The sequence below is a fragment of the Heteronotia binoei genome, chromosome 1 (genome assembly GCF_032191835.1).
Source record: "Heteronotia binoei isolate CCM8104 ecotype False Entrance Well chromosome 1, APGP_CSIRO_Hbin_v1, whole genome shotgun sequence".
Lineage (NCBI taxonomy): Eukaryota > Metazoa > Chordata > Lepidosauria > Squamata > Gekkonidae > Heteronotia > Heteronotia binoei.
Window position 1 is genome coordinate 249,726,037 of NC_083223.1, and position 21,285 is coordinate 249,747,321.

At 46.9% G+C, this 21,285-nt stretch overlaps 1 protein-coding gene across 3 annotated transcripts in view; it reads right to left on the bottom strand.

The window, feature by feature from the left end:
• SPTBN2 (spectrin beta, non-erythrocytic 2) overlaps positions 1-21,285 on the bottom strand; it is a 128,285-nt gene that overhangs the window by 41,108 nt on the left and 65,892 nt on the right. For all 3 annotated transcript variants that reach the window (XM_060251912.1, XM_060251931.1, XM_060251921.1), the window contains 9 exons: positions 14,097-14,270; positions 13,114-13,205; positions 11,440-11,520; positions 10,256-10,371; positions 6,946-7,058; positions 6,231-6,418; positions 5,464-5,581; positions 4,121-4,279; positions 719-1,021 (listed from right to left, as the gene is read on the bottom strand). In XM_060251912.1, coding sequence (XP_060107895.1) covers positions 719-1,021; positions 4,121-4,279; positions 5,464-5,581; positions 6,231-6,418; positions 6,946-7,058; positions 10,256-10,371; positions 11,440-11,520; positions 13,114-13,205; positions 14,097-14,270 — 1,344 coding nt within the window. The remainder of the gene's footprint in view (positions 1-718; positions 1,022-4,120; positions 4,280-5,463; positions 5,582-6,230; positions 6,419-6,945; positions 7,059-10,255; positions 10,372-11,439; positions 11,521-13,113; positions 13,206-14,096; positions 14,271-21,285) is intronic.

Here is a 21,285-nt window from a genome sequence, read left to right on the forward strand (position 1 = left end):
CTAGATGACTCTGGGGGTTCCTTCCAACGCTGATTCTAGATGAGGCAAGGGTCTCAGATTGCACTGAATGGCTCTAATTTACACCACTCAGACTGTTGGTCCACTCCAAACCCATCCATGTTAGGGCAGGGCAGGGCATGGGACAAAACCAGCAGAGAGTCAGATAAGCCAGTGGAGGGAAGGGAAGTCACATGCCGCTGTCCTATCCAGCAGAGCAGCCAGCACTGAAGCATGAATGCAGACACACCCTGGGGTGAGAAGAGATGATTGCTTGGGAATCATCTGCCCTAGAGTGGTAGCAGGCACAAATGACAATCTCCACTTGAGGGGCTGTTGACTCAGTGGCAGAGCATCTCCTTTGCATGCACGAGGTCCAGGTTTAATTCCCAGCATCTTCAGTTAAAAGGAAGCAAGCAGGAAGCAACAGGTAAGACCTCTTCCTGAGACCCTGGAGAGCTGCTGCCAGTCAGTAGAGACAATATTGACCTTGACAGTATGACTCAGTATAAGGCACTTCAGGTGTTCATCAGGCCCTGTTCTGTGAATACTCCAGGGCATAGCATTCCCAACTATGCTGCCCTGGTTTGAATCAAACCCCAGTACTCAAGTTTGCTTTGGTGGTTTCTGCCATTTGGTACAGAGGCAGTTCATCCCCACACCAAGCGAAATTCCCAAGACTCCCTCTTTCATTCACAGCACCATATCCTGGCCCACTCACCTTCATCTCTTCCAACCAATCCATGAGGTAGGCCAAGTCCTGGAACATCTTCTGCAGCTCAAAATGGAGCAGCAGGCGCTCACGGCGGGCAGCCACCAGCTCCCTCAGATAATCCCAGAGCCTCGCCACATTATTCTTGCGCGCAAGCACCCGCTTGATGTCATGGTAGCCCTCTGCCTCCAACTCAGCTGCCACGGCGTTCACAGCTGACACACGCTCGCTGTACGCCACAATGTCTGTCTCGATAGCCTCGTGCTTCCGCACTGCTGCCTCCACTGCTGAGATGTCTGATCCAAAATTATCCTGATGTTGGGGGAGAGAGAGATTGCAGAGAAAGATACAGACAAAGGTTCTAAGCAGATGATACCACACCAGTGGACAACAGAGGGGGTTAGCTCAATTCCAAAGGGCCTGTAAGACCAAGATGTCCCACCAGCTGTACATTTGAGGGCAGAGGTGGCTAGAAAGATCACTCGGTCTCCCCACTGTTGGGCCCAAATCTCACTGTATTAGCTATCCCTTTATTATCCACCTTTTGAGGTAGTTGGGGCACTATCTGATAGGATATGATGATTGATTTTAAGTCTTTTATAAGGTTTGTGATGCTGATTTTATTGTATTGAATTGTGTTGTATGGAATTGTTGGCCTGAGCCTGATTTTGTGGGGGAAGGGAGCAGGATACAAATAAATAAATAAAAATTGGCTAGGAAACTGGGGAATTTTCAAGTTGTGGCCCCCCTGGTGATCCTTCTGAGAGCACCTGGGCTTTGGCCACTGTCCAACACAGAGTGTTGGTCTGAATGGGCCATTGCCTGGTCCAACATGGCTTCTCTTACGTTCTTATGATGTGGCTCAGTTGTAGAGCATCTGCTTGGTGTGCAGAAGGTCCTGGGTTCAATTCTCGGCATCTCCAGTTTAAAGTATGAGGTAGAAGGCGATGTAAAAAACTTCTGTCTGAGACTCCAGGGAGTTGCTGCCAGACTGAGTATACAGTATAAGACAGCTTTATTTGTGCACTTTCTTGAGCTGGATGTTAATCTTGGCCATGCTTAGACTATAAGGAAGTGGATTCAGATGATATCATCTGTATGCAACTTTCCAGCATACATTAAGGCTAGGACTGGTGTTGCAAAAGCAGCAGAGTGTGAGCCAAAAAGTTGCCAGTTCCAGTTTCAACCCCTTGGCTCACCCTTAAGTGCTATTCTCTCAGTCCCTTCATCTGCAATACAGGAGCGGTAACAGTGGTTTCTTCTGCAGAATTGCTGAGGGGGGTGGGGAGGGGGAAGCGACAGAGACAAGAGGCAGCACAATGCATGGAAACGTGTGTGACAAAAGCTTATTTAGATAAGGAAAAGCTGTTTTCAGAGGGAACAACATGTCTACTTTCTATCTGCACACTTTCCTCTAGGCTAAGGAACTCAAGGCAGCATAGATGAGTCTCCCTTTCTGCATTTATCTCTTCACATCAGCCCTGTGATGTGAAGGCTGGAAGAGGGTGACTAGTTCCAAGATTATCCGATGTCCTTCATGACAGAGTTAGGATCCGAATCGGAGTCCTTCCAGTCTACTACCACACCACTTTATCCACTGATCAGGGATAACAGAGGGGTATTTACACTTTCCTCCCTCTACAGTATTCCGGTTTCCTCTCTCTGACACATTTTAAAGAGAGCCAGTGTGGTGTAACTGTTATGAGTATCGGACTCATATCTGGAAGACTGAGGTTCAAATCCTTACTCATGCCATCGAAGCTCGCTGGGTGACCTCGGACCAGTCACACTCTCTCAGCCCAACCTACCTCACAGGGGTGTTGTGAGGATAAAACAGAGAGGAGAATAATGTATGCAGCTTTGGGTCCCCATTGAAGATAATTAAATAAATAATGGGGGGGAGACGCACTTAAAGCCCTGAGTGGGAGAGGAGGGGGAGAAGGTAACCTCAGGAGACAATCTGGAGTGGGGCAACAGAAGGCAGGGAAGAGGACTGAAGCTCTCCCTCTCCCATCACTTCTCTGCTTCACCAAATGTAATTTCCCAGGGCATGTTATGTATAATGCATAGCTGGGCCTCAGCTAATGTATATGAAGCATTTCAACACTTAGCATAAATAAGATGAATGCTATGATTATGAGTAATTACTATGCAATTATGCAGAGGCTATCCTGTGTGTGTGTTTTTTTTCTGTTCTCAGGAATGACATAAAAAGCGCTTTGAGGAAATACACCATACTTTGAATATTATCACAAGGAAATGTGTGGCAACAGGATGATCCCGACTCCCTCCAGAAACAGATACTAAGGAGTGGCACGTTTTTTGCACTCTGCAAGCATTCCACCTTTAATAAAGGGTGCACCTGCCTTTATTAACAGAGGTATTAAGTGTTCTACCATTATTAAAGGGTGTCTTAAATTTTTGTTTGTTCCTAGAATGCTAGTGCAGCTCAGACTACATCCTGGGATGTGGGGAAGATATCATTGGTTATTCCTCACTAAATGGAGAATCACTCACTTCACTCTCCTGGCTTGACATGGCCAGCTGGGGTTGCAACTCACAATTAATTTCTTTTGCTGGCTTGGCCGATATAAATTTGCACACATGTTAAAAGCAACAATGGAATGCTTGAACTGGGGTGGGAGAGAAAGGAGGAGAGAAGGGCAAAGAGTAATACCTGTTCTTCCTCTCCGAAAAAGAACAAAGTGGGGAAAGCTTCCCTCCCACCCACCAAGCTTGCTTTTAAGTGCTATTCATCCCTTTCAAAACCAAGTGCCCAGTTCAGCACAAATGAGCTGCTGCTGGAATTAGGGTCGCTAAAGGGCCTGGAGAAAAATGTCCTCTCCAATTAGTAGAGGTTTAATGTGTGGAAATGGGCAGCTGAAATCTTTCATGGCATGGAAGTAAACAACGACACCTGGCAAACACCTTCCTATTATGTGTATTATGTGCCATCAATCTGCTTCTGACATATGGTGGCCTGATGAATCAATAACCTCTCAAACATCCTATCATTAACAGCCTTCCTCAAGTCTTGCAAACTGAGGGCCATGGCTTCCTTGACTGAGTCAATGTATCTCCTGTTGGCTCTTCCTCTTTTCTGACTCTTCACGGACTGGGACATTTTTCTCCAGACCTGTTGCTAACCCTGCAGGGTGTATGTATCCTGTTCTCTTTTTCCTGGGCTGCCGAAAGGGAAGGAAGGTTACCAGTAGCTTTGGACTGGGGTTGCTATTTAGTCAAACTGCAGAGGATTGTTTCATTTCCTAGTGGCTAATTAAGGAGCATATCCACCCAATCCCATGCAACACTCAAAGCGTCTCTTGTTCATACCCTGATGCAAGTTCTTCTTGGTAACCTGTGAGGCTTTGCCATCACACTATGGGGCACCAGCTCGAGACGCATACTGACCTGAGAGACCAGGCGCTGGTTCTCACTCAGCCAGGTCTCGCGCATGGCTGCCTTCCGGTCAAATCGTGCTGCTAGCTGTTCCAGCTTCTCCTGCCGAATCAGTTCATTGCGCAAGGCCAGCTCTCGCTCATGTTCGGCTTTCTCCAGACGCTCCCAGGCCTGTGGATATGAGGGAATCAACCATTTCCATCAGAAAAACCAACGTTTAAAGTTCTAAAAGGAGAGATTCCAGGGCGGGGGGAGGGCGGGTGTAGGGTTCGAGCCTGCTTGGAAACCATATGTTAATATATGTATGGCAGCTTTCAACAGTGAAGGGGGTGGCAAAAAGCACTCAGCACGTGCTCAGAGGCACTGCCTGTTTAATTACATGGCTCAGCCTTGGCTTTGGAAATGAATATTTGGGCTGACATTGATTCCAGGAAACTGCACAAATTGATTGTTAATCATGGTTAGTGTGGCAGAATTTATTTTGGGTTGGCCCTATCGGGTACTGGGGAAGGTATAATTCCCGTGTCAGTTAGTTAACAGATTCTGCTTGGAATCTGCATATATTAACTGGACTTGAGCACAACACTTAAGCTCTAACTGCTTTTCTAATTCAGTGAGTTTCTACCCTGCTTTGGCCTAAGATTAAAATCAAAGTGGCTATATAAAAATACCAGAACTTTCCCTGTGTAAGACCAACCCCAAGCAATTTACTCATTTGATATCCCTGAAGATAGTGTCATTCCAGGCAACTGCTTGCCTTGCTAGTTGCAGATGGCTTTCAGAACTCCCCCAGCTCTGCACAGGAAATGTTCCCATCCTCCATGGTCAGGACTGGTACCAGGTTTCCTGACGCTCTAGGCTGGGAGGGTGGGGGCCACTTCCTCCCTCCTGGGTGATTTAAATAGCATGGGAAGGCCCTAGGAGCAGCCGCTCCCCTCTCCATGCCAGCAAAAGGTCCCACCGATCAGCTGATCGGTGAGACTTTTCACTGGTGCAGGGAGGGCAGCAGCTGCTCCTGGGGCCTTCGCATGTGATTTAAATTCCCCAGGAGTGAAGGGGCAGCCTCCACCCTCCCAGGGGGCACCCAGTTAGGTGCTCCCCCAGAGCCACCGCCCTAAGCAACCCCCTAAGGTCGCCTAATGGGTGTGCTGGCCCTGTCCATAGTCACAAATACATATAATACAGCAGCATTTATCCACCCCTAGGGCGGAGGAAGTTCCTATAGCCTAAGGAGCTTTCCCGCCAGCTTGCCTTCCCTCCAGCGTGCCATTTATACTGGAGGCAGACTCCTTATGGCTGAAGGAAGACCTCCAACTTTACTCAGTGGAGTGTTGGGACACATGTTGTCATCTCACCTTGTTGATGTCAGAAATTAGCCTTCCCTCTCGAGGCGTATAAACCTTCTGGTTGTTGGCTCTCATCTTACTCTGGATGGTGAAAAGCAAAACTTCCAGATTCCCCTTCTCTGTGAACCTGGGAGTTAGTGTGTATGAGAGATAGGATCAAGGTCAGTCAAAGATTTCTAGACATGAGCCCACTTGTCATTCCCCACACACATCACAGAATTCCTGACGGCTAACATTCTAGGCCAGGGGTGTCAAACATGCGGCCTGAGGGCCAAATAAGGCCCCCGGAGGGCTCCAATCAGGCCCCCGAACTACTGGCTGTTGTCTTCTTTGTTCTCCCCCTCTCTTGCTTCCTTCTGCATCTCAGCTTGCTTTGCCAGGCTTGCTCGATCACACAGAAGCTACAGAGCAAAACTTGTAGCTCCTCCCCCTCCTGGTCCCCTGGGGAGGGAGGGAAAGAGCCAGAGCTTCCTTTGCCCAGTTCCCTGGATCCCAGGAGAGAAATACAAAGAATGCACCTTTAAGACCAACAAGTGCTAATGTTTTAAGCATGTTTTATTTTAAGGTTTTTTTTTAAAAAAAAATCTTTAATCGTGTTTGTCTGTGTCCTTTATAAAGTTTATATCTCTGCTACCTAATCTTAAATAGGCACACACATGACCCATCCCAACAAGGTCTCATTTATGTCTGATCCAGCCCTCATAACAAATGAGTTTGACACCCCTGTTCTAGACAGCAGACTGCCCTGAAACTGTGGCCAGGCAGCACAGACTTACTTGGGAGGCTTCTCAACAGTGCGATAGGTGTTAAAGGCCTGAAGTTGATTTTGCACTCCACTCAAGCAATTGGCCAGCTTTCGGTCATTCAGTGTCAGGATGGTCTGCTCAATCCACTGCAGAAGGTCGGAGGCCAACGTCTCATACTTCTCTATCAGCTTGTCTGCCTCAATGGCATAGTCTAGCACCTGGAGGAGAAGCCTATGTCATTCAGAACATTTGGGATTCTGGGAAAGGAGCTGCAAACAGATATTTCTACACACACACACACACACGCCCTTTCCCCTTTGAGCACCCAGCTCTGGATAGCACAGTGGGGTTTGAGACAGCAACAGCAAGGAAGAAACCAAGACAGAAGGCCCAAAGAAGTTGCTGTGATTGGAGATACCTTAAAGTTTGTTGATCTTGGAAAGCTGATGATGAAAAATGGGGAAGGCAAAGTAGGGCATATTGTGCTAAAGCTCATGCCACTGATCTAGGCCCTAAATATTAATTTTGCCTGAAGAAAAGTTTAATGAACCTGTCATTGTTTGCACACTTTTAAATCACCAGTCATTCCAGTAAGATACATCATCTCTCCAACAGCCTGCCTCTCTTACTGTTATCACAACTTGCCCAATATTTTTTTTTAATCGAGGGGCTTTCTGTCTCTCTCACCCAGCCCTATTGACTCCTCCCTCCCCCATCCCAGGTTCTATTGCAGCCCTTATGATACCTTCCCAATCCGTTTTCCTTCCACAGCAAGGGCTTTCATCTTGGAGAAGTAGTGGTAGTAGGTAGCCACATAAGTAATGATGGACTTCTCATCTGGCTGGTCCACATTTACATCTACAAAGGAGCATGAGATTATGAGCATCAGAGAACAAAAGGAATTTACTCAACAAAGTAATTCAGTTGGGGAATTCTCAGCCAGTGGATGTAGTGATGGCCGCAAGTGCAGGTGGCTTTAAAAGGGAATTAAGATTTTCACAGAGGACAGGTCCATCAATGGCTACTAGTCATGATGACCAAAGAGAACCTTTACACCCAGAGGCAGTAAACCAACAAACTGCAGTGCTAGGAGGAAGTGCTATAGATGCTAGGGGGAGGGCCTTAAGCATCTATAGCAGGGGTGGCCAAACTTGCTTAACATAAGAGCCACATAAAATAAATGTCAGATGTTTGAGAGCCACAAGGAAGGGAGGGAGGAAAATGGGGGAAGGCTTTAACTTAAAATGCATTCTCCAAGCTGTCAGCCGTCTTGACTTGGAGAAGTGATTTAAAGAGAGAAATGGCTTCTCCAAGCCAGCTGATGGGCAGTGGGGGCTTTGAGAGCCACACAATCTGTGTGAAAGAGCTACATGTGCCTCCCAAGCCACAGTTTGAACACTCTTGATCTATAGCTTGCTCACTGGGCTTCAGAATCAATTGTTTGCTATTGTGTTAAATGGGATGCTGAACTAGATTTATTTAAACTCAAGTCTAGTAGTGCCTTAGAGACCAACAAGCATTTCAGGATATAAGCTTTCAAGAGCCAAAGCTCCCTTTGTCTGATGGCCAGCCTCTGAAACTAGATTTATCTACTTCATTTCTCAACTGCCTTTCTCACTGAGACTCAATGCAAATTACAGAATTGTTTTTTTTTTAAATATATTCAATGTGATGTGATAAAACTAGATTACACCATTGGACAATAAAAAATGCAATAAAATGCATCACTGATCTGTTCCAGCCTGACATTGATGTTGTTATGTTTTTTATGAAAGGAGAAAGGTCTTTAAAACAAACTGATGGAAATAGATCCAGGTGGGCAGCTATGTTGGTCTGAAGCAACAGAACAAAGCTGTCGTCTAGTAGCACCTTTAAGACCAACAAAGTTTTATTGAGAAAGTAAGCTTTCGTTTGCTAAAAGCACACTTCATCAGGCAATAGTATGGGATGGAATTATTAGTCCTACATACAGAGAGAGCGGGAAGTGAATTGGTATGCAAAATAGTGACAATGCTTTTAGCAGATTAAAAGAATAACAAGTTGGGGTCTGGTAATCGTTGGTTTGGGTTGACAGGGTGGAAAAAAACAGCAAAGGCAATAAATGCCAAAAACGATGGAAAGTTACTCCCAGGGTTGGCTCACCCACTAGGCAAATTAGGCATTTGCCTAGGGCACTGGGAGGGGGGCGCCGAATTGGGCTCCTCCCCCCTTCTGGCACCCCAGACAAATCTCCACCCCCCCCCCACTTGTCTGCCAGTTCACTGGTTTTCTTCGCCAGCAGCAGCAGCGGGGGGCAGACCACCTTCCGCGCACCCCCCCAAGGGTGCACTCAGAGGAGTGACACCAGCCTTCTCCTTATCTACTTGGACGGGCAGTACCGCGTTCCCTTCTGGTTTTGCTCCCCCCTCCCTTCCGGTTCCGGAAGGGAGGGGAGAGCGAAGCCTTGTCAGGAGCTCTCTTGAGAACACAGTACTGCCGGTTCAAACAGGTAAGGAGAAGGCTGGTGTCGCTCTCTGAGCGTGCCGGGGGGAAAGCAGAAGGTGGCCTGCCCCCCTGCCACAGCCCCCGCCAGCGCACTCAGAGGAGCAGACGCCAGCCTTCTCCTTGCCCACTACTTCAACAGGTAGTACCGCATTCTCTCTTAAGACAGTGTGGGACGAGGCTTGTTGGAAGGGAGGGGGGAGCGAAGCCTCATCCCACGCTCTCTTAAGAGAGAACGCCATACTGCCCGTTGAAGTAGTGGGCAAGGAGAAGGCTGGCGTCTGCTCCTCTGACTGCGCCAGCGGGGAGTGGAACATGGCCTGCCCCCTGCCACTGTTGCAGCACCGCAAATAACACAAGGGAGAGGAAGGGAGGGGGCGTGGCATGGGCAGGCAGAGAAAAGGGGAGGGCAGTGGGGTGTGGGGCTGCAGCACCCAGCAAGTCTGCCTGGGGTGCCACAAACCCTAAAGCCGGCCCTGGTTACTTCTACTTTGTTATTTGGCATCTGACTCCCACACCAGCCTCAAGGCCCATATTGAGTCTGGCTAAGGCAAAGATTTAAAGACTTGCTCAGCATGTGTCATGCTGACCACTCTCTTGACCTAAGAGTCCTCACAGCATGGTTGTTGCGATCGCCTTCTAATCACTTGGGAAAAGACTGTGACTTACACTGCATGGCTTTCCCCTCTTTTCTGCAAGGAAAAGGAGGCTGTTCTTCCTGATGTCATGGAATTTAATGTAAATCATTCATGGCATCTAGAATGTACATATAGATATTTTATAGGCTGTGCTCCATTAGTTAGCATATGTTAGCCTTGATTAGTTTTGCTTATGTCTTCCTGTAACAACTCCAATTTTTCATTCCCATTGTCCTAATGCACATTTCATGTCCTTGAGAAGTTTCTACAGCAATCTTGAAACAGCTCTGATAACTTCTCATTAATAGTTGTCTGCCAGCATAAATCCCAGTAAACAGAACACTAACACTGCAAGTGGCAATCAGCACATTTAGATGGAAACGTGTCTTATTTCCTCACACATACGTGCTCCACATAAGCTCTCATTGCCTTGCAACACACAAACTTCTCAGATCTGGATTCTGTGAGGGTGACTTTTTTATTTTGCATATTCCTGGGCAAGAAATTTAAGCTTCGGATTCCTTCTTAGATTTAAATTAGACAAATCAGACTCTCACGTATTCTCATTTACCCAGGATTGCTTTAACATATGCCAGTGTGATTTGTGTTTCTTTAATATCCCTGGTTCTTATTCTCTCACGTTTAGTTAGATTATTTATAAATAGAATTTTTAACTAGAATTCTAAGTGCTTACTGGCTAGGAAAGCAAGGTCTTCATACTGGACCTAGAATAAGTAAATAAACTCCTGATTTTTCCTTTACATCAGAAGCCAAAGCCCTGCAAGTGGTGAAAGACAAAGGGGGAGGTCACAGTACTTTAGTGGTTTGTGTACTGCTAAAATTCAGTCAAAGAAACCTTTATAGATGCCACGCAGTTGTTATTTTGATAATACCCCTGTCACAAGTGGTTGCTTAGAACAGCACAATTGAACCCACCTTCAGGATCCAAGAGCTTGGTCAGACCGAGCTCCTTTTCTGCAATATTGAAGGCATTCTGGAGGTTATAGTGAGCGTTGCATTTCTTCAGGGTGTCGATGTCTATTAGGTCCGGCCTGTGGGGGCAGGAAGGCTTTTTTTTTAAAGGCTATTAAGAATTGCTCTTCTGGATCAAACCAAAGGGCCACTCAGCCAAGCAGTCTATCCTGCCAGTGGCCCACCAGAGCAGTCTGGAAGCTCACAAGCAGAGCACCATCCTCCTGTTTGTTCCCAGGATCTGTTAACACACAATGATATTCTGCCTTTGCATATGGAGGTGCTATTTGCAGCTATCATGACCTAGAGCCAATGATGCACTGACCTACCAAGAATCTACCTAATCCTTTTCACAAAATGCTAACACTCATCACACCTTTCTGCAGAAACAAATTCCACAGGTGAGTTGTGCACTACTGCATGAATGAAATGCCTTCTTTGGTCTATCTTGTGGTTTGCCACCACCAATCAACTTAATTAGATGGCCTATCATGCTTGCATCCCTTTCCAAAGAGAGAAAATGTCTCTAGATGTTGAGTAGGAGCTGCACTATTGGTGATGGTGGTGGAAAGTGCCATCAAGCCACAGCCTACTTATGGCAACCCCTGTAGGGTTTTCAGGGCAAGAGACATTCAGGGGCGGTTTGTCATTGCCTGCCTCTGCGTAGCAACTCTGGGCTTCCTTGGAGGTCTCCCATCCAAGTACCAACTAGGACAAACCCTGCTTAGCTTCTGAGATTGGATGAGATTGGGCTAACATGAGCAGTCCAGTTCAGAGCACTGCAACATCACTTAACATTTAGTGTCAAAAAAAGTGCTAGGTGCTGATCCCTCCCCAGAAGAGCTACATGAGAAAGACAAGGCAGAGACATGCTTGTGTCCCAGGGACAAAGGAGAGGTAAAAAGCTTGCATGAAGACAGAGTGAGAAGCAAGCTAAAAATGGCGGGGAATGGCAGTGAGCTGCTAGAGGTGCCAAAAAGAAGGCATCTGCCCAAACCGATCTTGCTGTTTATATTGGGCATGAATGGGTTTAAAGACCCCTTTGCCAGTCCTGTAGCTGTTTCACTTGTAAGAGAGTTTTCAGCTGAAGCCCACTCCCCACAACAAGTTGTTACTGCCTTTTTACTTGACTCTCCTCCCCGACTGACCTGTGTTTATGGACAATGGCGTTGAAAGCCAGGCCGTCCCTCCAGCTGGTGGTAAAGTTGTGGACATTCACATTGGGGTACCTGTAATATGGGATCAGAAGAGAGGCCCTCTCCTTAGTTACTTTACACATTTCAGATTTTTTTAATCTGCCGTGTTACAAGGGCTCATCCAGGCAAACAACCATTATAAAAATTAACCCTATCAAGTTCAATAGTAACTCATATTTTATACATAGAGATGTTAACTCACAAAAAGGGCTTAGCTGCAATCTCTTTTCACAAGCCAGCCCAAACACTAAGGCTCTGCAGTGACACAGGAAGCTGCCTTTCACTGCCTTGGTCCATCATGGTCAGTAATGTTTGCTCAGGCTGGCAGAAGCTCTCTAGGATCTCAGGCACAGAAAGATCATCTACTGCATGGACCTTTTAACTGAAGATGTCAGGGAATCAACTTGGGACCTTCTGCATGCAAGGCAGATGCTCTGCCACCTAGCCACAGTCCCTCCTTTAAAATGCCCAGCATGACTGGCCTGAGCTTCTGAGCACATGTGGAGTGTCACTCCTAGCTTCCTTTTCTCTCTTTCTTCACAGTTTCTAGCAGTGTGAGGATCAGGACAAAAAGAACCTCAGTGAGGCCACATGAAAGGGATTTGGCCCCAAGGGCTCCAGTTCCTGCCCTTTATTTATTTATTTATTTATTTATTTATATTTAGACTTATATCCCACCCTTCCCACCAAGTGGCTCAGGGCAGCTTACAACATTTTAATTCACATAAATTCAGCTTAAAAACATTTACATAACAAAGTTAAAACCATAATTAATAAGACATAAAAATAAAAATAAAAGGCAGCGGTCCATAAATGCATTTTAGTTCCATCCAGAAGATATTCTCATTGTCAGTTAGTTGTTATAGGCCTGCCGGAAGAGGGCTGTCTTACAGGCCCTGCGGAACTGCCCTAGGTCCCGCAGGGCCCGCACCTCTTCCGGCAGCTGGTTCCACCAGTAAGGCGCCGTTACCGAGAAGGCCCGATCCCTCGTGGATTTCAGGCGGGCCTCCTTTGGCCCGGGGATTACTAACAGGTTTTGTGAACCCGATCGTAGTACTCTCTGGGGAACATGTGGGGAGAGACGGTCCCTAAGGTAGGCAGGTCCTAGGCCATATAGGGCTTTAAAGGTAATGACCAACACCTTGTACCAGACTCGGAATGTTATTGGCAGCCAGTGCAGATCCCGAAGCCCCGACCGAATGTGCTCCCATCTTGGGAGCCCTAATAGCAGCCGGGCAGCGGCATTCTGCACCAACTGCAATTTCCGGGTCCGACACAAGGGTAGCCCCATGTAGAGGGCATTACAGTAGTCCAACCTCAAGGTGACCGTAGCATGAATCACTGTTGCTAGGTCGTCGCGTTCCAGGAAGGGGGCCAGCTGCTTCGCCCGCCTGAGATGAAAGAATGCGGACTTGGCAGTGGCTGCTATCTGAGCCTCCATTGTCAGTGAAGGCTCCAATAGTACCCCCAAATTTTTGACCCTGCTCGCCGCTATCAACGGCGCGCCGTCAAAAACTGGCAGGGGGATTTCCCTTCCCGGGCCACAACGACCCAAGCAAAGGACCTCTGTCTTCGCCGGATTCAGCTTTAACCCACAAAGTCGTGTTCCTCCAGGTGTTCGCTTACCCAGCTGTTTTCATCTGACACCAAAGCAGCAAGGCATCCTTGGCCGATTTCTTCTCTTTGTTGTCCTCTGTTTCCACGCTAATGTCCTGGATCTGTAGGGGAGGAGAGTACAGCTGAATGTGGGCAGGATGGCAGGTCCTCCGAAATAGCTAGAATCCCACAAGCAGCTCAGATTTTCTTGGGGTGAGGTTAAATGGTGTTCTTTGGTATTTTGTTGTGTTTTTAATTTCTGGAATTTTAAGCCACCCTTGATTTACAAGAGAACGGTGGATGCAAAACTTCCAATAAACAAGTGACATAAATTCTGTGCTGATAAGAGCTGAGCGCTAAGGCCTGTATAACTCATGTCCCTTTGCATCATCTCGCTTGTTTTGCATAATTTGTTCTGGCCTCCATAGTCAAAGTACAGGCAACAACAACGGTTATCATTCCAGATGGGTAGCTGAAGTAGTCTGCAGCCGCAACATAAAAGAGGAACCCAGCAGGACCTTAAAAAAGAGAACAAAATTTATTTTACCATAAACTTTTTGTGAATCATAAAACTTCACTGCCTCTGATGAAGTGAGCTCCGATTCATGACGTTTATGCTGGAATAAGTTTTGTTAGTTTTTAAGGTGCCACTGATGTTTTATTTAGCTGAATCAAATGCTTCTACTGAAATAAAATCTAACTCACAAAAAGGTTATGCTGGAATAAATTTTGTTAAGTATTTAAGGTATGACTGTCTCATTTTAACACCAGTGGTCTTATTCATCTATTTTCAGGCACCTCTTTGCAGGAGTAAAGTTTGGAAACTTGCTCTTTTCCCTTTTTTAAAATGAAAGATGACTTGGAGGAATCTGAATTCTGCATGTGCTCTCACATTCTGTACTGCTTCTGGTCACGCACGCACACAGAGACCTGAGCGTGTGCTACAGGCCATCTGGATTTGTTTGCAGAAGGCAAGAAAGGAAGGAGGGGAGAGAAGCAGGGCATTATTGTACCTGGAAGCGGAGAATGATGGTCCAGATGAGGCCCAACGTGAGCCGGTGGTTGCCATCAACGATATCGTGGGAGCCCATGTTCTCCAGGTGGACGCGCTGCTCCTTCAAGAACTGCAGGGCCTTATCCACATTCTCCAGGCAGTGTATGCGCATCCGGCCTTTGGTTGGTTTGGGCTAGCAAAAGGGAAGAGTCAGGACTTAATCTGGACCAGGGTTCAACCTCAGAACTCTAACCTGGACTGTGTGGAATGCTCCTGAGCACATGAAGAATGCATGTGCAAGCATAGGCAGCTTCAAGAGGGGATTGGATAAACATATGGAGCAGAGGTCCATCAGTGGCTATTAGCCACAGAGTATTGTTGGAACTCTCTGTCTGGGGCAGTGATGCTCTGTATTCTTGGTGCTTGGAGGGGAGGGCACAGTGGGAGGACTTCTAATGTCCTGGCCCCACTGATGGACCTCCTGATGCACCTGGGTATTTTGGCCACTGTGTGACTGGATGGGCCATTGGCTTGATCCAATATGGCTTCTTTTATGTTCTTATGGTACCTAGAATATAAAATCATTCAGAGTGGGAGCCCTAGCACTAGCCTTTTATAGAAACTAATCATGTCAGACCTCAGAAGCTAAGCAGGGTCAGCCCTGGCTAGTAGAAGAAGAAGATGATATTGGATTTATATCCCGCCCTCCTCTCCAAAGAGTCTCAGAGCGGCTCACAATCTCCTTTACCTTCCTCCCCCACAACAGACACCCTGTGAGGTGGGTGGGGCTGGAGAGGGCTCTAACAGCAGTTGCCCTTTCAAGGACAACGTCTGCCAGAGCTATGGCTGACCTAAGGCCATGCTAGCAGGTGCAAGTGGAGGAGTGGGGAATCAAACCCGGTTCTCCCAGATAAGAGTCCGCACACTTAACCACTACACCAAACTGGCTTGGACGGGAAACTAACAAGAAGCCAGGCAATGGCAAACCACCGCTTGAAAACTCTGCAAGGTTGTTGAAGTTGGCTTCCACTTGATGGCACACACCAGTAATGATTTTGGTAGCATCTTAATTTGAGCAGGGCTCTCAATCTGCCTCCCACCCTCAGAACAATCTTCACACTGCCATTAAGATGACCCTTGTTCCTATATTACACGTATGGGATTTAGGCTGAGAGAAAAATCACTTGCTGATCTAGTGAGTCACTGGCAAAGTCTCACAGGCAAGACTCTCTGCATTATGGACCACACCTTCTCTGCCTACAAATGGCTTGCCCTTCCTCTTCTCCTTTGTTCCCAGTTCTTGGGCAGGTACTTCCAACACCTCCCCTTTTACAGTCACAGTCTCTCTCTCTCTCTCACACACACACACACACACACACACAGAGTCCTGTCTTTCTGGATACACTTGGCATGCCAAGGATTAGCATGCAAGCCAGACCCACGTCAGCCAAGAAGTTGGTCAGACTTGTAACGGAACTCCCTTCCTACAGCCAATTCCCAGACAGACAGCCGGAAGGGTTTGTCTGAATGTCACTGAGGTTAAAGAAACCTGGAGGGAGGGGAGGGGCAGTTAAGGCACAGAGGGCTCTGCCCATGAGAAGAATTTCCACTCTACCTGCAAACAACACATCCCATGAATGAAAAGGTGGAGTCATCCCAGGAGAGAATCTAGTGAGGCTGACAACTCTGGGGCCAGAATGGGGAGTCTGGAGCTGGGAAAAGGCGTGTGGGCAGGGAGAACAGGGACTGCATGAGGAAGAATCTGTCACCCTTGCGACATCTCAGCTTGCACAAAAACATATGGGTAAGGAACTGGGAACTGCATGTCTCTGAAGAGGTGGCATACATGTTTTCTAAATAAATACATTTCCTAAATAGCAGCTTTGCACTCTGGAAGGAAAGCCCAGCAGCTAGGGTTGCCAGGTCTGTGTTGGAAAACACCTGGAGATTTTGGGGGTGGATCTGGGAGAGGGAGGGGTTTGAGGAGGAGAGGGGCCTCAGCATGGCACAGTGCCATGGAGTCCATCCTTCAAAGCAGCCATTTTCTCCAGGGGAGCTGATCTCTGTCAGCTGGAGATCAGTTGTAAAACTGGGAGATCTCTAGGCCCCACCTGGAGGCTGGCAACCCTACCAGCAGCCCAACAGGCAACCCTACCAGTGGGCACTAAATCCTGCGCCTTCAAACAAGAGGCACGCTGGCTCAGCTAGGGTCGAAGAAGAGAAGGTTTTTATACGCCTACCTTAAATAGCCTCAAAGCAGCTTACAATCACATATCCTTCACCTCCCCGCAACAGGTACCTTGTGAAGTATGTGGGGCTGAGAGAGTTCTGAGAGAATTGTGACTGGCCCAAGGCCATTCAGTAGGCTTCATGTGGAGAAGGAGAGGGGAATCAAACCTGGTTCTCCAGATTAGAGACTGCCATGCTGACTCTCTTTAGTTGCCAACTGTGCATTGGAAAGGTCCTTGAGATTTGGGGAGTGGATTTTGGGGAAGGCAGTGTTTGAGGAGGGAAAGGGCCTTGCTGGGGCTCAATGTCATAAAATTCACCCTCTGAAGTAGTCATTTTGTCAAGGGGAACTGATCTCTGACTTCTGGAGATCAGCTATAATTCCAGGAGAACTCCAGGTCCCACCTGGAAGCTGGCAACTCTATCATCTGCCCACTATCTTACCCTCCTTTGGAACAACAGTGTCCCATTTGCTGAACAATTCTGCCACTGCAAGTCTGGAAATGCTGGAAGATTATTAGTCAGTGAATGTAGTCATTTAAAAGGCTTGAGTGCCACCTTTCAGGTTCTCAGTACAGGTACTAATAATCACATAAAACAAGCATCTGTGAAACAGACTATAGTTCCCCACACACAAATGCACAGTTAGAGATGCCATCCTCCAGGCGGCACCTGAAGATCCCCTAGAATTACAGCTCATCTCCAGACTACAGAGATCAGATCCCCTGAGAAAATGGATGCTTTGGAAGGTGGACTCTATGGCATTGTACCCCACAGAGGCCCCTGTCCTCTCCAGGCTCTATCCCCAATTCAGGAGCTTTCCAGCCTGGATCTGACAACCCTAACCCCCACCACCACCAGTGGCCAGAGAGGACCCGGCAACCCTGCACATAGTTGTTCCAAAGATGATCACCATGTCACACCAAGGTTCCTAGCTCACCAGGGAAAGTCAGAATGGTGACACAGAGGTTGCACCAGAGCTGCGTTAGACCTCTATTCAGTCATGGAACTCATTTCAAAGCATTTCATAGAATCATGATAGAATCATAGAGTTGGAAAGGACTTCCAGAGTGATCTAGTCCAACCCCTTGCACAATGCAGGAAACTCACAAATACCTCCCCCTACATTCACAGGATCTTCATCGCTGTTTGTTGCTGTTTCTCATTTCAAAATGCTAAAATCAAGTGCCTGCCTTGATTCCCTGCCCCCCTTTCTCTCTTTGCAAGGGTGCAAAGAGCACCTAAGCCAAGAAAGGTCTCCTCAGGCCATCCTTGTCAAGTCATCTTCATTCTTAAGAGTGGCCTCAAAAGGCCAAAATGCTTTCCTTGCTTAGCCCTGCCCAGGTTTCAGTGCCCCTCAGGGCCTCTAAGCATCACCAAGCATATTTCAGCATCTCTCTGTGCTAAACTCGAAAACTCAGCAGCAGCACCTGCCAAGCTGCCAGGCAGGGTGGATCTTACTGCCAGCCTGCTTGGGAACCGGAAAAACCGCCTTGCTCAGGCTGGGAACGGGCTGTTCCCCTCTAGATTGCGAGGGAGGTGCAGTATGGAATTCTGGGAACAGGTGTTTGGCTCTCTATTCTGGGCGGGGGGGGGGGGGGCTGAACTTGGCCTAGCCTGGAACAGCCAAGAAAGATGTGGCACAAACACCAAAGCTGGGGCTGCAGGATAGCTAGCCACCACCACAACATGCTCCAATCATCCCTGACTAGATTCATTGGCATGAAATATACCATTTCAAGGGTCTCTTGTTAATTCCACAAATACATTCTTTTTTTCTGGAATTTTTGTATCTACCTGGAAGTCATGGCAACCCCTGGTGACTGATCCCTATTGGGGGCCTGGAGGACGTTCAGGGAGGTGACTGAGTAAAACCTGCCCTCCACCTCCTGACTCTTGGTATTCCAAGGAGGCCTCCCATCCAAGTAATTGCCAGAGTCGGCCCCGCTTAGCTTCTGAGATCTGACCCAGGTTTGCCTGGGTTATCCAGGTCAGAGCCACAAAATACATTCTTGTCAGATAGCACAACAAGAATTGACCACATATATGGTTGCTAGTCTCCAGGTAGTACCTGGAGACCTCCTGGAATTACAACTGATCCCAAGCAATAAAGATTAGTTCCTCTGAAGAAAATGGCTACTTTGGAAGATGACTTCTATGATACTGTACCCTGCTGAGGTCCCTCCCCTCTGCAAGCCCCGCTCTCCCCAAGTTTCACCTCTCAAATATCCAGGTATTTCCTAATCCAGAGCTGGCAACCCTATTTGTGAACCTGCACAGTTAAATCATTTGGCTGAGATAATTACTTTTTTTGGCTACGTTATATGCTTATAATTGAAGGCTCTCATCTTAATTAGTCAGCTTATAAGAGTTTAGGCTATGGATCTGCATATATATTTCAACCAAGTTTTTAATCTGATAATTGATTGTACGTTTAAAGAAACTGCCTACGCTGTATAGCTGATAAGAACAATCCATGGAATTATTTCTTTGAAATGGAAATGATATTAGAAATACCCATTGTGATGATACATGGGATTTTGCGTGTAGGGAGATACGTAGCATCTTCTATGAGATACCTGGCAAAGGCAACCAGGCCACCTACAGTTAAGGAGGACAAGATTTTGTCAGCCTCACCACTGTAACGGTGTCCCCTGTGGCACTGCTTTATTTCCTTACAGGAATGAATAATCCAGTTCACAAATATGAGAGAAAATTAGGTATTCAGAAACATTGGGGGGGGGGCTGCCTCCCACCTAGCAACTCAGTCAATGAGAACTGTCAACAGGAATCAAAATATGAGTCTCTATATAGCCTATGACAGAACATTAACTTCATATTTGAGATAAGTGGCTTATATTATTAATGAAAACATTTATACCCCGCTTTTCCTTCTGATTTAAGGCAGTTTAGGGAAGAACAGGAGATAATGCCAGTCATTCAGAAGAAGAAGAGACTGGATTTATACCCCACCCTTCACTTGGAGTCTCAGAGCAGTTTACAATCTCCTTTCCTTCCTCTTAAGGGTTGCCAGGTCCAATTCAAGAAATATCTGGGGATTTCGTGGGTGAAGCCAGGAGACTTTGGGGGTGGAGCCAGGAGCAAGGTTGTAACAAGCATAACTGAACTCCAAAGGGAGTTCTGGCCATCACATTTAAAGGGACCACACACCTTTTAAATGCCTTCCCTCCATTGGAAATAATGAAGGATAGGGGCACCTTCTTTGGGGCTCATAGAACTGGACCTTATGGTCCAATCTTTTTGAAACTTGGAAGGTGTTTTGAGGAGAGGTACCAGATGCTATGCTGAAAATTTGGTGCCTATACCTAAAAAAACACCCAGAGTCCCGGATACCCACGGATCAATTCTTCATTATACCCTATGGGAATCAGTCTCCACAGAATACCCAGCAGACATTTCCTTCCCCACCCCCGCTTTCTGATGACCCTGAAGTGGGGAGAGGGCTTCCAAACCGGGGATCCCCTGCCCCCAACTGGGGATTGACAACCCTACTTCCTTTCCTCACAACATACACCCTATGAAGTAGATGGGGCTGAAAGAGCTCTGAGAGAACTCGTCTTGAGAGAACAGCTCTGAGAGAACATGTGAAGAAGTAGAAGAACATAAAAAGAGACTGGATTTATACCACGCCCTTCACTACCTGAAGGAGTCTCAGAGTGGTTTACAATCTCCTTTCCCCTCCCCATAACAGACATCCTGTGAGGTAGGTGAGTCTGAGAGTTCTGACAGGAACTGCTCTTTCCAGAACAGCCTCTGAGGCTGCAATCACACACACTAAATAACACACTTTCGGTCCGCTTTTAATGCATTTTTCAATTGGATATTGCCAGTTCACACAATTGGAAAGTGCATTGGAAGTGGATTGAAAGTGCTTATTTAGTGTGTGTGATTGCAGTCTGACAGAGTTATGAGTGAACCAAGGTCACAATAGCAGCTGCATGTAGAGAAGTGGGGAATCAAACCTGACTCACCCAGATTGGAGTCCACATTTTTACCCACTATACCAAACTGACTCTCAAGCTAGTGTGGGGTACCAACTAGAGCGCAGAATGTGGGCTTGGGAGACTCTCTCATTCAAATCCTCACTCAGCCATATAGCTCACTGGGAAACCTTGGGTCAGTTGCTGTCTCTCTGTCTAACTTTCCACACAGAGTTGTTGTGAGGATAAAAAGGAGAGGAGGAAGGAACTATGTATACTTCCCCAAGCGCCTTGAACGATGCTCCTTGAAGGAAGGGTGGTATACAAGTGGATAGAGAGACAGATAGAAGGATATTATCAGAGGTCATTTTGTAGAAAAAGAGGTGCCGGAGCTCATTAGCACAACCCATTTGCATATGCCACACACTCCTGACATCACCAAAATTATATCAGCTCAGCATCTACCTTAAAATGCTCCTTGAATTGTAATTGGCATAATAAAACCTTACTCCCATCATACTTTTTAAATTACTTTTTCTATGCAGCCACAATGGCATGAAAATTTTCATCTGTCTGCTTGATACGTTTTGGTTATTTCCCCATTTTTTGTGGGGGAAAATATTAGAAAGTTTGTCAAATCTTAGAGTTCAGCAAAATTCTCACAGGGGGGTTTGAACAATGGAGCCCAGAAGCAAGTATTTTGGGGGGTGGGGGAGAAAGAAAGAGCACTATAAAATTTAGAGCTTCTGGAGCTCTGCTCCTATGAGCTCCTGCCCAAAATGAGGCCTGGATATTATAGATTAGCTCATATAACAGGCAGGGAAAGGGGAACGGATGGAGGGTTTTAATCCTTTCATTGACCACTCCCCTCCCACCCCACCCATCCACTTTTGCACAAATAAAATGGCCTGATCCACCTCTTGCTTTGACTTCTTCAAAGGCAATGGTCTCGGTGATCCGCAGGAACACTGAGGTGGGAGGGACTTTCCTTCCACCCATCATCAACCTCCCATATTTCACTGCTACATGCAGAACAAG